The sequence below is a fragment of the Dendroctonus ponderosae genome, unplaced genomic scaffold (genome assembly GCF_020466585.1).
Source record: "Dendroctonus ponderosae isolate FM_Combo_2020 unplaced genomic scaffold, Dpon_F_20191213v2 Dpon_F_20191213_1, whole genome shotgun sequence".
NCBI classification, from domain to species: domain Eukaryota; kingdom Metazoa; phylum Arthropoda; class Insecta; order Coleoptera; family Curculionidae; genus Dendroctonus; species Dendroctonus ponderosae.
Window position 1 is genome coordinate 25,370,571 of NW_026017110.1, and position 16,441 is coordinate 25,387,011.

Below are 16,441 nucleotides of genomic sequence, written 5' to 3' on the forward strand. Positions count from 1 at the left end.
TTCAATCAGGTATCCCCTTTCAATTAATTTTTTGTTTTGCAAAACATCCAAGACTTTTTTCATTGTTTTCCAACGCATTTTTTCTACTAATTCACTTAAGTTATCGACTGTCTTTATTTTCTCACAACCCGATTAATCTTAAATATCAGTTTTTAAACAAGCTCACTAATTATTGGAAAAATGTCTATAGTACACTTAAGTAGTATCGGTTCATCAAATTTACCGATTTTGACTTTGCTATTTGCAATCTATTGTAAGTTCATGAAAAAAAAACACCGTTATGCCTGCAAAACATTTTTGCCGTGAACACGGATCTAATTTATTTCTAAATTGGTTAGATGACTAATGTTTTAAGTTTAGTCGTTGCTATCCATGTTTATAAATTGGTTCAATGGCATTTTCTTGCGCAATCTAATTAGGCTCGAAATGAAGACATATCGTTATTTTTCAATGTTTAAAAACACCGCATTATTTATTAATATCTTATTCGGAGATTTTTCGATAAGATACCAGCCTGTGTTTTTTTGAGAGGCTTTGTTTTTAATCAAAGTCATCTTGATGCACACAGGAAAAGAAATTTAAGAGACCCGTGCAGACATGTCAACGGTTATAATTTTCATATTTTTTATGATAAGATTTTGTGATTGCTATACATGCTCTGCTCCGTTTACTCTTAAGACAAACAATCATCGGTGGTAGATAAATTATCGAAAAGAAAATTTACTAAAATGTTGCTTTAATCAATTATTTCTTTCCTTAAGAAACTTTGAGACATTTGTTTTTTTCAGAGCTTTAAATTGGAATTCTACTTTACTCCCAATGAATTCTTCACCGACACCGTATTAACTAAGGAATACTTCATGAAGTGTGTTCCCGAAGAAGACGACCCATTTAGTTTCGAAGGGCCTGAAATTTTCAAGTGCATTGGATGTACTATTAATTGGAACAAAGTAATTAATGACTTTTTTATTTTATTTTGATATGAGTCGATGAAACTGGTAGGTACATTTTTATGGTTAATATTTCCTAAATGCAATGTGCGAGAACCTGTGAAATTTGAGAGGTCTTGTTCTTAATGCGAGGCATCCTGATGCACACAGGGAAAGTAAATGAAGAGTCCCGTGCAAACATATCGAACCTGCCTTGATGTTGATACTTTTAAAACAAGGTATCACTTCTTGGTAGAATGTATGCTTTGCTCCGTTTACTCTTGGAACAATTGATACATGAAGAACATTTATATTTGATAGTATCTACATTGAGTATTAATGCATATTAAAACTTCCGAAGGGTAAAAATCCAACTATTAAGACCATCAAGAAGAAGCAAAAGCATAAGAGCCGCGGCGTTCTTCGCGTTGTGACTAAAACCGTTCAGAACGATTCGTTCTTCAACTTCTTCAGTCCCCCAACTATTCCTGAGGGCACTAAGGACGAAGACGTTGATGAAGATCTGCGGAATTTGTTGACTAGTGACTTTGAGATTGGTCATTACATCAGGTGAATGATTTCTGACTTCTCAAACTGTTAACCATTACTAACTTGGAAAAACGTTTTTTTTTAGGGAACGTGTTATTCCAAGAGCAGTTTTGTACTTCACTGGAGAAGCTATTGAAGATGAAGATTATGAAGAAGAGGAGGAGGACGAAGAAGATGAAGAAGAAGACGATTCTGATACCAATGCTGATGGAAAACCCCACGAATGCAAGCAACAATGAAATAAGATTTCTTCTCGGCCAAGAGTCAGTATCTTTTAATCTTACTTCGGCTGGATCCATGGTATTTAATCTATTAGTAATTTTTGCAAATATAAATCCGTCATTTAGTCCAAATTTCACGCAGTCAAATAATTCAGGTGATTTACTACTACCCCAACTACGTTACTCTCTTGGTCAACTAAGCTAAATTATTTGTTAAGTGAATATTTTTTTACTAGCTTTAAGCCGCTGGTTTAATGTTCTTTTACTTTCTTATTTGTTTCAAAAGTAAAATCGTTTGTACTGTATTAATGAATGTTTCAAAACATAGTAAAATGAGATGAGATTACTGTTCTGAAAATTAAAGTACGCATTTTTACAAGCGTGTTTTATTTTCCTTATCCTCACTGGAATTTTAACCTAATACCCTACTAGAGTTAAAGTTTGGATAATTTTTCACGTTTTATTTGCGTTGCCAATAAACAATAGTTACGAAAAGTTCAAAATCTATCATTTATTGATTGAGATTGAGCAAGAAGAACGTCCTTAGTTGAGTTACTCAATCTTCGATTGTATTTTTAACGAATTATGCCCGTGTCAGAGGCAAGACTTTCTGCCCGTGTATTAGTGTACGAAAGTGTTTCTATTGGTTAGAGATCTGTCAATTCGTACGGCGGCGGACGCATTGACAGATGACTCCAACCAATAGAAACACTTTCGTATAAACGGATGCATGGGACACGGGCTTTAGTTTCGCGTATTTTTCACTTTGGTTGACTAAATTATTATTCAACACATTGAGTGCAATTTGCTGAGTAATGTGTACGTAACTCACTGGTTGAAAAGAAACCGTTTTGAAGTGCTTTCTGCAAAGGGATTCCAGATTTTTGGGATATGTTTTGGTAATTTTTTTATTGCCCCTTATAGCAAACTCCACACCAATGTTTCGAAATAACTTTTTTCCCGCTCAGTTAAAATATCCGGCTACAAAAATGGCGGCTGGAAGCCGCTTGTGACTTCTATTCTATGCGGCAAATATTCGGTGCTTTGCCATTCTATCCATGACAGATAATTCCAAACAGACCGCCCAAAAGAAGAAGACGTGTGGAACATAGCCGCAATCATTTAAGCGGTTTGAAAGCTGTCTTTGTTTGGTTTGAAATATGTTTAAAAATTTTGCAAAAACTAATGTAGTGGATCATAGGCAAGCTTTGTGTGTTGAATCATCGATTGTTAGTCCTTCAAACAAGATTTCAACAATATACAGCATTGGGGAACCGTATTTTCAACGGTAAATGCCGGGTCGTTTGGACATGATTTTCAAAAGTTTGTGAGTGTTTTTTTTCTGCAAATTTATGGACCATCCGCGTTTTTTCCGCTCAATTTGCTTTATTTCAAGTGTACTACTTTAAGGGAAAAGTAAAAAGAACGCCATAATCTGACAGTATAAAGTACATGAGCACCTTCATTTGATTGTAAGTATGAATATGGGTTTTGTCATTTACATCACTAAGTATGCCAAAAAGTGTATATATAAGTAAAGCCTAATTCTGCTAGAATCAATTTTTTACCTGACTTCTTGCAACGGAATCAAATTACCTCTTCAAAACTACTGGATATACCAATGAAAACTTTGCGATCAATAAGGCAATGAAAAACCTAAAATACTTTTGTTTGTCTAGGCACTCTCCTCCTAATTTAGTTTTATTTAGTGGCGAATCTTCAATAAGTGCACATATGCACATGGACTACCAACATTTTCAAGCCTCTTAGAAAACATTTAGATTTTATTATTCTATAAATTATGTCATCATAACATTAAGACATATTGATTGCAAACAAAATTGCTGAAAAACGCGAAGACCAGGAGAAACAACCGGCTCTTCAAGTGAAAGGTTTGCTTTGAAATTTCGCTTAGCCAATTGAAATATTAGTTGAGAAGTTCAATGTTTTTTTGACCTTTATTTTATCGAAGTTCGGTAAATTCATCGGCAAAAACCAAACATTGAACTTCTGAGCATCCTTTCGAGTGACCCAAACGCCTTGTTTTTTTACTTGAATTGAAATTCATCAAGCAATCAATGCATGAGGTTTGAAAATGCCGAACGTTCAACATACTCGGCCCTAAGTCGCCAAAGGCGGTTTATTTCTAAAGGAATAAAAAGTGCATCTGAGTGAAGGAAATGACGAACCTTTCTTGGAAGAATACTCCGCATTTTCATAATTTGTAAAAGAAACATTAATACATGAGCCCAAAAAAATCTGTACTTCTGCTCCCAAACGTCTATATTTAATGTTTGTAGGTTTCAGTTTGAGATTTTAGACCACATATAGTATCAAAAAGGTGCGTTTTAAACTTGAAGTGTTTAGGAATAAATCCTTCCTCATTAAACCGTTTTTGAACACATGCATGCACATTTGCAAAAATATTATCACTTTTTTGCATAACCGTTTTCAAGTGTCCAATGCTGACTTATTCATAAACCACTCCAACGAGTATTAATAGAATCGTAATGGATTATAGATATATTTTAATAAACATCAATAAGCGATTCTTTACAGATAAAATGGCCGTATTAGATAGACTTCATATTCGAGGAATTAGAAGTTTTGGACCTAATGATGAAGAAAAAGTCAAGTTTTCAGTCCCATTGACTTTGTTCCTCGGGCAGAATGGATGTGGTAAAACCACTATTATAGAATGCATTAAATATGCGTTAACTGGGGACTTACCAAGTGGAAGCGACAGTGGCCGAGGATTTGTCAATGACCCTAAATTATCAAGTAAAAGTTCAACGAAAGGGTCCATAAAACTCAAATTTAACGACTTCAAAGGAGATTCCATTACAGTAGCTAAGTTTGTGGAAGTAACCACATTAGCTGCAGGAAAACTACGATTTAAAAACATAAGTAATGCCCTGCAATGGAAGGATAATCAAGGAAGGGCTCAGGAAACTGAGCAAAAATGTGCCGATATCGATCTATACTGCGCTCAAAAACTCAATGTTTCCAAAGCTATTATAAATAATGTCATATTTTGCCATCAAGAAAACTCATCGTGGCCATTGGAAGAAGCGAAGAAGCTGAAAGAAAAATTTGACGAAATTTTTGGAGCTACGGAATATAATAAATGCGTAGACAAATTGAGAAAACTTATAAAAGAGAAAAAAGTATATGTGAAACTTTTAAAGGAGCAATTTACACAGAAAAAGATGGCAAAGCAAACCACTGACAAATTAAGGGATCGACTCTGCGATGAGGAAAGCAGATTAGAACGAATTCAAACAATCATAGACGAGAAACGAAATGAGATCAAACCATTACGAATACGGCTGAATGAAGTACATGTGATTATAGATTCTATCACCGAAACACATGCTAAATTAACTGGTTTAGAAACCAGGCTTAAAGGTTAGTATATTTAAACAATTCAGCTATAACTAAGAAATAAAAAAAAATCTGACAATATTGAAACATTTTATATTATACAGGGTGATAAGATCCATCAAGGGAAGGCGTGATAAGAGGTATTAATGGGATTATTTCATATACTTATGTTGACTTAAAGAATGTTTTTATTGCTATGAAGCAATTTAAAATTTGATTTTTAATTGAGATCCAATGTTATTTTTTACTCAAAAAACTAACCAGTTGCCGTTGGCACCTAGTCTAGTTACCAAAACACTGTTCAAAATATCTGAGTAATACGCTACGATTTGTCTCTTTTAATAATATTTAAGACTGCACTTCTTGCAACTACATTCTGAAAAAAATTAGATAGTGTTCAACATAATACACGAAAGAATGGGAGTGTCATAAAGTAGTAAACAGTTCGTATAATATTTTAATTTACGATTATTTTTTCAGTCTTAACTGAGATCATTGAAAACACTTTTTCCGAAAAAAATCAATAAAACTACCTTCTAAACACTTCCTATTAAGATTTGCACATCATGGATTACCCTGTATAAGAAGAAACAGTCAAATACAAAAACGTACAAGTTTGCCATTAATTGAACCAAGTGTTTCTTAATTTAACAAATTGTCTATGCTATCAATTTCAGGTGTTATGGATCAGCAATCTGCCCTTGCACAACACATTCAAAAAGAATTTAGTGGTACCGATGAAGAATTAGAGAACGAAATACTAAACTTTGATAACTTCAAAGACGAAGGAAACAGAGAAATTTTAAAAATCGAAAGCAAAAAGTCAGCTATCGAAGCAAAAGTCGCGGAAATAACTATTATTATTCAAGATGAACAAGTTACATTGGGCCAGCTGAAGCAGGAAAAGGTCCACCACACAAAGAGATGTGAAGAATTTAAAGAGTTAATACAAAAAGCTAAAGTTAAATTTGATCTCGAATGCGAGGAGTCTGAGTCCGTTTATAACATAATCGATAAACTAAATAACAAATATAGTACCAAAGAAAAGATGATGATCAATGAAAAAAAGATCATGGACGAAAAGGAGGGACGCCTGCAATCCAACATTGATAGAATTCGATCTAAATTGGCAGCAGCTGAAGAAAATTCGTCTTCGAAATCGAAACTTCTCAATGAAACTAATATTAAATTGGGAGAGACGAAATGTAAATTGGGACGTTTATCGCATTCTCATTCTCAATTGGAATCAACCACAAAAAAAATGAAGAAGTTTGAAGATGATCTCACTAAAAAAAAGGACGAATTTGATGAAGGACAGGCGAGTCGCCAGTTAGAAGATCTCGAAGAACAGATTACTCAAAAGGAACAGCTCCAAACTAAGCTTGATCGCGAGTATAAAACACTTCAACAAAATTATTGGACTGATCAAAAAATCGAATCTGAAACGTCGACTTTATTGGAAAAAAGAGCTGAAGTGGCTGCTTTAAAAGAAAAGCATGAACATAGCTTTGCCATTCTGTTTAAAGAAGATGTACTTGCACATGAACTTGAAATGTCTATAGCTTCAATACAGAACAGAGAAGAACAAAAGGCGACGTCCCTTTCGAAAAGCATCTCAACTAATGAACGAAAAATAGCTTCGTTAGAAGCAGGAGTAAAAAATGTACGAGAGAAGTTGGAAGCCCAACAGGAAGAACTGAAGCGTAACAAGGAAAAGATTGAAAGGGTTTGCGAAGGAAAACCGTATTCCGAAGTTTTAAATCAATCGCATACTAAAAAGGAAACGCTCCAGAAAAATAAGGGAACTTACAGATCAGCTACAACAATATTTGCAAACTTTATAAGCGAATTTGAACAAGAGGCACCTTGCTGTCCAGTTTGTGATACCAGTTTTGCTTCAAAAAAATCTCTTGTACCGAAGATTATTACCAAATTGAAAACAAAAATTGAAGACCTACCAAGAAAGTTGGCTGATACTGAAGCCCAACTAATAAAAGAAGAGGAGTTCTATAATAAATTGCAACAATTGAAGCAAGTTAACGAAAATATTCAAGTAATAGAAGAAGCAAAAATACCACTTTTACAGGAAGAGCTGCAGGAAAATGAAGATAAATTAGAAGACCTCAAGTTGGAGTTAGCGTCTCTGAAGAATGATTTGACTGAGCCTGAAAACTTAGTTGGCATATGTAGAAAAGTATTATCTGATGCTGCGTTGATTGACCGCTTAAGTCAAGAAATTACAAAAAGTGAGGATTTACTTGAAACCTTGAGGAAAGATTTAATATCTGTTCCTTCCAGTCGCTCTTTTGAAGAAACTGAAACCCAGCTCCATAAATTAAAATCTGAGTTAAAAAATTTGACAGTACATTATAAGTCTAAGAGAGATCTTTTTGACGAAACAAGGGAAGGTATTCGGAAATTGATTACTCAATTGCAAATGGAGACTCAAAAACAATTGGAAATGCAAAAAATACTTCAAGAGCAACCAATGTTAGAAAAACAAATTTGTGAATATAAGAAATCAATTCCTAAATTGAAAGAAGAAATTAAGAGCGTTACGGAAAAAGTTGCTACATACAAAAAAGAGTTAAGCGAGGCTGAAAGTAAGCGCAGTGAAACTGTGCTCAATAATTCAAAACTGTTGGAAGAATATAGGCTGAATGTTGACGCGTGTAGTCGATTAATTGAAGAAATCGCGAAGCTTCAAAAGACCATTCAAGGTTTTGAGCAAGGAGATGTCTCTGCTAGATTGGAGTCTATTAAGAACAGCTTGGATGGTCACAAGAGTGATATTGAGAAGTTAGAGCAAACCAAGAAGCTCCTCATTAACGCAGTCGTGAAGAAGAAAGAAGACCTAGCTAGCCAAGAGAGCAAGCTGCGCAGTTTTAAAGACAATAAAGAGTTGAGAGCGAGTAGGATGAAAAGCAAGCAATTGAAAAGTGAGGTGCAAGAATTAAGAATGAAAATTGGTAGCCATAACAGCAAATCTATCTGCGACGAACAAAGGAAGATAATGGATAATATAAACACAAAAGAAACTGAGATTAGTCGCAAAATTGGAGAAGAAGATAGTTTAAAGGCAAGTTAATTGTGCAGTTTTATCTTTGTCTGGAAAGCACCGATTGTGAATAACAGTTATGTAAATCATTGTGTTTTCTTCTTTGTTTCGAGCGACAATATTGTTTTAGGATTTAATACACAAGGACACAACAGAACTGAACAAAAAGGAGCACAGGGAGGTCGTCACTGAATATAAGAAAAAATATTACGAACTAAGAGTTGAAGAGTTAGCTGTGATTGATTTAGAAGTATACACTGAAGCATTAGAAAAATCGATATTGAAATTTCATCAAGAGAGAATGGTTCAAATCAATATGACCATTAGAGAATTATGGAGAAATATTTATAGAGGAAATGACATTGATTATATTGAAATTCAAACCGTTGATGATATAGGAGGTGGAGGTAAACAACTAATTATCAATCAATAGCTTCAGAGGTTTTTATCATTTCAAGAAATGTTTAAATTTTAAATTAATCAGGGCTTAATCAAAAAGTCTCTGCTCTCTATATGAGTAAATAGTAAATATTTTCATTTACATACTATACGTTGCAGTAACTTCATAATAGTAAATAATGATGAAAAACAGGTCTTCCTTATTGCTTTGTACTCGAATCTGTTTTAATTTTAGGTGCGAGGAAGAGAAGTTACAATTACAAAGTGGTTCAAGTGAAAAAAGGCACCGATTTAGAAATGAGAGGTCGATGCAGTGCAGGACAAAAAGTATTGGCTTCCCTCGTAATTAGAATGGCACTAGCTGAGACTTTTAGTGCGAATTGTGGCATATTAGCTTTAGATGAACCTACAACAAATTTGGACAGAGACAATATAACCAGCTTAAGCGAAGCCCTGTCTAGAATAATTACAGCACGTGAAGGCCAAAAAAATTTCCAGTTGTTAATTATTACTCACGATGAAGAATTTTTGCAAACCTTAACCAGAAACCAAAGCGTGTCTCATTACTATAGGGTGCAACGAAATTTCGAAGGATTTTCCGAAATTCAAAAGCAAAGTCTTTAGTTTCCAAATATCCTTAATCGACATTATTCCAAATTGGAGAGGTTTTTGTTATTTTTTATTAGTAACGAAGTTAAGTTTAGATTTAAGTTATATATTGATCTGTGAGATCTGTTTTTTAAACTATATCTGTAGCATTGAAATAAATGTTTGTTTTTCCGGAACGATTGTTTTATTGAGTTAAACCAAGTTTGGTCTCTCAAGAAAAGTCTCTAATGAATATTCTAATGTCTGGTTTATGGAATAGACTAACTAATAAATATAGTTCTGACACCGTTTTGGGTGATTAGTTTGCAGTGTTAAAGGCCTGCTAAAATATCCCGAGTACACGCTACAAAAATGGCGACTGGTTGCTTCGCTTCTTTGCGGTAAATATTCGGTGCTCTGCCATTTCAGATGAGTGAGAGAGATGCCATTTCAGATGAGAGAGAGTACTCGTCTTTTTCTATGATAGAAACCATTCGGTGTATGCATAGATCAAACTATTGTGTGAAAACCCCCTGAAAACGAAATGTATCAAAATCAATTATATAATATGAAACTTATTTTCGTATTACAGAAAAATCGACAATAGGGATTCCCATTTATCAAGATTAATAATTGCATAGTTTTTCGATCTGAAATTGAACCTTTAAAATCTACAATTGTTTCCCAGTGCATCTTTTAACAAAAGCTATGCAAATGTGTTTCGAATGAACTTTTCTCCCGCCGCCCAGCGAAAATACCCCGAGCATACGCTTCAAAAATGGCTAGCTGTTTCGCATCTGTGCGCCAAATATTCGGTGCTTCGCCATTCCACACGTGACACACTGTATGACGCATGACAGATGAGTGATATAAACCATCTTGTCTTCATCACAGACTACATACTATTCTTCTTCTTCATATCACATACTCGTCTTTATCTGTGCTTCATATATGCCATTAATTACCAATAGTATGTAGTCTGTGCCATTCGGTTTATCTCGTTTCGATACATATCTATGATACACATGTTTGGGTGAATAGATTACAAAGTGTTTTTGTTTTTGGCTCTCTTACAAGTGTTTTAAGTAATAATTCCACAATGGGTTGTGATGGTGGTACTATTCCGCGTCGAGATGAATTGGTGAAAACGAAGAAAAAGCCCGAGCAAAAGGACAAAGTGGCAGAAAGGGTGGCATTGTGGCGTTGTTGTGCCATTTCGCAGCAGTTGCTCCAAGAGCCAGTTGTTATGTGCCATTTGGGTAAATTGTACAATAAAATGGCCTTGATTGAGTCGTTGCTCGATCGCAGGTCGTTACCTGCCGAGTTTAAGCACATTAAATCGCTGAGAGATGTTAAGGACCTGCAACTAACCAAAAATCCCGAATTCAAGGGCGACGAAGACAAGAAAGAGGGCACAGTGGACCATCGAGGATCCCCCTACATTTGCCCTGTGTTAAAATTGGAAATGAGTGGACAATTCCGGTTTGTGGCCATCTGGAGTTGTGGCTGCGTATTCTCCGAAAGAGCCTACAAAGAACTTGCTATCAAATTTTGCCACAAGTGCAATAAATCTTTTATTCATGAAGATGTTGTTATACTAAATCCCTCGTCTGAGGAGGATCTAGTTTTGATGCAGACGCGAATGGCCATGAGACAAGCATTGAACAAAAAACTTAAGAAGATGAAAATTGAAGTTTCGAGTGATACAGAAACTGAAACGGCTGGTAAACGTGCCCCCAAGCACATTAAACCAGCAGCCCCGTGCGCCATTCCATTGAAAAAACTGAGAACGGAAACCACTTCGAATATTGGGAACGTAATATCGTCGGGAAAGGTTACCAAACCAGAGGAAATTGCCAAAATGACTTCAGACTACAGCATTGCCAAGGACGGGAGTGTTTCAGATGTGTACAAGTCATTATTTACGAGTCACAAATCTGAACAGGAGCAGACTAGGGCTCATTGGGTTACATACAACCCATTTTTTAATTAACTAATTGACCATTTTCGGAACTATTTGTGTTAATGACTTGACATTATTAAATGTTTGGTTTCAAGCAGCAAATGTAAAATTTCTAAAATTTTGTATATGTATAGGTAGGAATAAGATACAGAATGGCCATTGAAATTATCTATAAAAATTATACTATAATTGTATTCCACTTTATCTGTTTTATTCCTAATAGACCATCTAATTCCTAGTGGGGTTTTTGGAAAACAAGAAAACTAATTCAGCAAAAACGCTTTCAGGTGGTATCTAATTGTTTCGCCGAGCTAAAATTGCTATTAAAGTTCTACAGTTTGCTTCTACCTTTGAAGCAAAATGTAAAAACAAATCATGGAAATTGGCGCTTTATTGAAAACGTCCTAACAATGTTTGCTATATTTTTAACCGTTAAGGAGATAAAACGCTCTTAAAACTTTGCGTTTTTGTCTTTGCTTCTATCTCTTTGAAGGTAAGGAGTTTTGAACATGGAAAAGGATATCAATAATACCCTAACTAGTTATCCGCTACTTTCAACCGTTTTATTAACTTTTATAACAGAAATATGACGGTTTTCGATATCACATATTTTCTATCTTTGAATCTGAAAAATCCTATTTTTATGCTGTGTTTTGCTTGAAATTGGACTGAGCCAATAAGTTTTTGAGCAAAACACTCCTGATATCTAAACCATTCGTGCTTGCGACACGTGATTAATAAATTGATTTTCACTTCGACTCAAAACCCCGGGAAACTCATTAGTTTCTTGCAATGGCGGCAAAACTTGACTCTTTCGATGAATGATTTATTGAAACTGATGAGTTTTTTCGGCTTTTGGGTTTGCTCAGCGCAGCCACCAGTTCTGAAGATGCAAGCTAGTGGTGCTTGCAAAACGTCAGGAAGAAGCTCTTGTCCACGACGGCATAAAAACGCACTAGTTTCAAGCAAGATCAAGATAAAATTATTTTTTTTACGGAGTCAAAATTCTGCAAAAATTATTCACTACAAACGCAAAAACAGGCGTTAGTTGAATTGCTCAATCTTCGATTGCATTCTTTCGCGAATTATTCCTAACACTATTAATTAAATTAATAAATAATAAACATTATATTGTTCCCACTAATTTATCTAGAAAGGTTGTATTTTGACAGTTTTTATGCTTAGTTTGTTTCCCGTAAGAGCTCTAAAAACAGGCATTCTTTGTAAAACAGTATTGTCTTTTATTTTTTTTTACTCCTTTCATTTGTTTACAATCTATCCTGAGACAGTAAGTAAAAATGTTAACATAAAAAATAACTGTGTATATTTTCCTGACTGTATTTCAACTTAGTCAATTTTATTGTTTATCATTTGAAATGTTACAAAAACGTTTCGGTGTTTTTCTCCACCATCATCAGAAAAACACCGAAACGTTTTTGTAACATTTTAAATGATTAACAATAAAATTGACTGGAACCCAGGAATTTCTTTTGAATTAAAATAAAAAATAACATGTGAGTGTTCACTCATGTTATTTGTTTGCTTATATAAGTAAATATGCTGTTTATATAAGTAAAGCACTCTTACAAGCATGATCACTTATTTACAAAAACATTTAAATTGAGCGAACAATAGACTAGTTCAGTAATTCAAAAAATTTACAACAGCTTGAACAAGTTCCTGCGTTTCCGAAAATGAGTGTTGTGACTGTGAACTGTGAAATCAACCGTTTTCAAATTATAAATTATTTTATTTAAAAATTTCAAAAAGTTGTTACATTTTGTAAGGTGCTATGGAATTCATTAAATAAGTTATAGAAGGAGTTATACTGTTTTTTTATGATAATTGCTGTGCCACCACGGGCTTGATGGTCTAGATGGTTTGTGTTGTAGATTGAATAGTTAGGGATTTGAATAACATTTTTAGCTGTAAAGTGTGTTTCTGAAACTAGCAAAATATCAACGTTATTTGCAACTAAATAATTTCTCAATTCGATAATTCTTTGGCAAAGACCGTTAGCGTTTCATATGACTATTTTTAAATTGTGTTTATACATTTAATTTGCTCAATAAACATATAAGCATATTGAGCATTGGGGGCTAATAGTTGTGCCATCATTACTTCCAGTTTGTTACTGCTTACGTTTTGATTCGCTTGCGGTGGTTCGATGATTTGGGCTTGGCCGGTCTCTGTAGGCTGTTTTTGATTAAACAAACCGGCAAATGACCGTGATGGGTTTGCAAAATGTCTATTGAATCTTTGAGTTTGTGTGTCCTTGTCGACTTCCTCGCTCTTAGTGCTGGAAAACGCTTATTTTGTAGTTCCTTACTTATAACGCAGCTCTTATAACTGGCAGCATGATTACCAGCACAGTTGGCACATATGACTTGTTTAATTTTGATTTTAATGTGGCTTAGAAAAGCAAAAAGCGTGTTGTAAAAATAAATATAACTGTGATTTTTCGTAAATTTGTCCAAAATAATCTAGTAATTATTTCTTTGCTCCACCAAATCCTCCAGATTCAATCTGTATGTAGTTAACTAGACTATTCATATTTTGCTCCCGCTACACTGTCCAGAAAATTTGTAATTTATTTAATACAAGTGCGATTGAACTTTATAATGTTATATTTATACCTTATTTTACTAAACTGTCGTGACTGGTCAATCTTTTATAGAACTGTTTTCGCTTAGTTTTACGTTGAAAACAATCTATCCCAGAGCTTTTATATTTAAGAAGATAAATATGTTTTGCACTCTCCAAATAAAACTTCCAGTAGGAGAAACATTATTGAGACGAGCGTCGCATTTTGTAAATATGTTTCCAGTTAGAACTCAAAATTTGTTTCGCTGAGGTTTTTTCAAATTTTCAGACCCCGAGAATTCAAATGATTTTTTGCAGGATAGATAGCCATAAGGAGTTTTGCAGAGTTCGGATCAAGCAGGAAATGAGTGTTGTAACGGCATCAATGGCGTCCGAACTAAACAGGCTCTTCTCATCCGCATCGTGCGGATCCCAAATGGAAAGCATCAATCTTGAGCCGAAAGCGAGAAGGTTTTTTACGCGAAACACACAAATACGTACAATAAATCAATGCGGAGCCGCCCGTCACGCGCCGCATTTGGAAAACTCCGCTTAACCTGAAGAGCCCTGTTCATGGGAAATCTGGAAAAAGTTGGGAGTTGAAGTAGAAAGTAGGCAAAAATTGGTTTAAAATTGATTTGCTAGAAAATGTTGCTTCGGGATGGACGTGAGGTAATGATGGGGAAATCAAACCAATGTACTTGACACACTTCTTGAGGCTGCCCAGAAGGGGCAACTGGAGAAAAGGAGTAAATACACAGGTGGGGATAAGCCTTATACAAGCAGCACTTCCCTTATACTGTTTATATAAGAATTAGCTGCGTTGCCGGTTTTGTTGTAACCCAATAACATTTTCCAGCTTTTTAACTTCATCGGGGAATTATGGTTTCTGTCTTCGGGGTGGGTTGAAGAGCTTGGCTCACTCCAGGCGCAATAGAGAGTCTGAGGCAAAAGCCGGCAACGACATTTCCTTCTCTTTCTTCTCAATATCCAGGAAACATTTCGGCTTCGGCGTCGCAATTGCGATCATACTATTGATATTCCGCTTCCAGTTCGGTTCCTCCCATAGGCCCCCCACGCCCTGCGGTCGCGCCCCACCTTTTCCTAGCCGAACTCCTCGCTGAATTATAATATCTCATAAAAACGTCAATAAAATGAAACGCTTTCTTTCACACTATGCTAAGTGACTTTACGTATACACGGTGGAAAACTGGCAAAGCATACGGTGAATTTATTCTAGGGGTTTTCCTAGAACGTATGTGGCTTAAGATCGATCGAATTATGGATCTTTTGGTTGAAATTTTGGAAGTTTCTCCAAAAAAAAACCGGAGTTGGTATGTGTATGGAAACCTAATCCAATCAGAGGGTGCCTTGATTTTGTATTCTTTTTAACTTCGTGATATGTTGAGAAAAGTCTCAGTGAAGGCCGGAGTTAAAAAATTTCAAACGCTCATCGAATTGTAGTAGAAGGCTTCATTGTTATAGAAAAAGGCTTTACTGGTTTGTGTACAAAAGTTCAGTTAATATTTAGAGGATCCGCGAATTTTCAATAAGTTTCCATTAATTCAGAAATTTTGAACATGAAAATAGATTGACAAGTTCTAAACTTGTACAGATTTAGGGTTTAAATTTCTAAAGCTGCATTTTTTTAATTACCTTAATTGGGCAAAATTGTATAAAAAGTCCACCACTCGGTCTCATCGAAAAGGTGCTAGCTAGTGCAAAAATATAACCAGTTCAGAGCACAGGGTGACTTTCTAGCATTTTTCAAACTTCTTACAAAGAAAACTGTCGCAGTGTTGCAGAAAAAATCGAACTTTCAAGCGCGGGTTAACATAAATCTTATATTTTGCGAAATTACAAACGAAGCCTCAATTGGCACGTTTTCAAAAATGTATTCAGTTTAAAGTAATACCCGTTAATTTTCGACCAATTTTCAAACTTTCCATTACTAGAAAAGTACCTTAATTGGCCAATGTTGAATATAAAAATCCACAACTCTCAAACAAAAATATTGTAGTTATTGGAATATGTACCAAAATATAGTGAATTCAGTGAACACGGTGATTTTATAATATTTTCCAAACTTCTTATTGTGTATGGAAAACAGTTTCAATGTCACAGACCTTTCTAAATAATCGTAACTTCCAAACGGGGACTTCCAACTGCAGAAGAAGCCTCAATTAGCACGTGTACAAAAGTGCATTCCAATTAGAGTCGTGTTAATTTTCTACTAATTTCCAAAATTTCATTTTTTTTTGGAAACTACCTTATTTGGGCAATTTTCAAAACAAAAAACTTTCAAACGAGTACAGATCTAGAGTTAATCTTTCGATGTTTCATCGCAAAGGTCCTAGTTGGAATGTGTGTAAAAACATAGTAAATTTAAAACACCGATTATATTTCTATTAATTTTCAAACCGCCGATTATATTTAGAAACGCATTGTCCAGCTAATTTTGGCCTTTGGCTTCTTTAGCGGCTGTATTAATAAACATATATGATAGCAAGCAACTAATGAATGTAAAAAAGCCACGAATACAAAAAAGATTACCTAACAACTGGTGTCAGCTAATCAAAACCAAAAATTGAGCTAAGTATTTCTGAATATAACAAATTTTTCCATCCCCGTGTTTGAATCGAGATTGACAGTCATCGTGTAGAAGCAAAATAAGATTTGATCCAAAATCTTAAACTGGACGGAACTTTGGACCGAAGCACGTCCGAAAATGCAAGCCAGTCGTGCTAACCATCAAGAAGAAATTCTC

General features: G+C 34.9%; 3 protein-coding genes across 4 annotated transcripts in view; all 3 read left to right on the forward strand.

The window, feature by feature from the left end:
* The window catches only part of LOC109544316 (nucleosome assembly protein 1-like 1-A), a gene marked incomplete in the record, with an annotated part of 3,879 nt that extends 1,804 nt beyond the window's left edge, over positions 1-2,075 (forward strand). Inside the window, 3 exon segments of the mRNA XM_048661530.1 lie at positions 789-950; positions 1,291-1,499; positions 1,564-2,075. Of these exon segments, the coding sequence (XP_048517487.1) occupies positions 789-950; positions 1,291-1,499; positions 1,564-1,717 (525 nt within the window).
* Positions 2,076-2,591: 516 nt separating this feature from the next.
* On the forward strand, positions 2,592-9,325 carry LOC109544315 (DNA repair protein RAD50). Of its 2 annotated transcripts, none has more exons than XM_048661516.1 (5): positions 2,592-3,171; positions 4,246-5,107; positions 5,761-8,162; positions 8,272-8,548; positions 8,776-9,325. In XM_048661516.1, the coding sequence occupies exons 2-5, from the start codon at positions 4,264-4,266 to the stop codon at positions 9,162-9,164; spliced, it is 3,912 nt and encodes a 1,303-aa protein (XP_048517473.1). In that variant the 5' UTR covers positions 2,592-3,171; positions 4,246-4,263; the 3' UTR covers positions 9,165-9,325. The 2 variants fall into 2 exon arrangements, with proteins under 2 accessions (XP_048517473.1, XP_048517472.1); XM_048661515.1 differs by having other exon boundaries at positions 2,593-3,171; positions 4,259-5,107.
* A 674-nt stretch (positions 9,326-9,999) lies between these two features.
* On the forward strand, positions 10,000-11,290 carry LOC109544297 (replication termination factor 2). Its single transcript, XM_019914393.2, has one exon. It carries the CDS (start codon positions 10,228-10,230, stop codon positions 11,119-11,121), a length of 894 nt encoding a protein of 297 aa, XP_019769952.2. The 5' UTR covers positions 10,000-10,227; the 3' UTR covers positions 11,122-11,290.
* Positions 11,291-16,441: the final 5,151 nt, after the last annotated feature.

What these genes read in the sequence shown, in the direction of transcription:
- LOC109544315 (XM_048661516.1), top strand. Translation starts at nt 4,264, where the DNA reads ATGGCCGTATTAGATAGACTTCATATTCGAGGAATTAGAAGTTTTGGA. An exon ending in GAGAAGAAGATAGTTTAAAG is followed by an intron (nt 8,163 to 8,271) that starts GCAAGTTAATTG and finishes ATATTGTTTTAG; the next exon opens with GATTTAATACACAAGGACAC. An exon ending in TGATGATATAGGAGGTGGAG is followed by an intron (nt 8,549 to 8,775) that starts GTAAACAACTAA and finishes TTTTAATTTTAG; the next exon opens with GTGCGAGGAAGAGAAGTTAC.
- LOC109544297 (XM_019914393.2), top strand. Translation starts at nt 10,228, where the DNA reads ATGGGTTGTGATGGTGGTACTATTCCGCGTCGAGATGAATTGGTGAAA.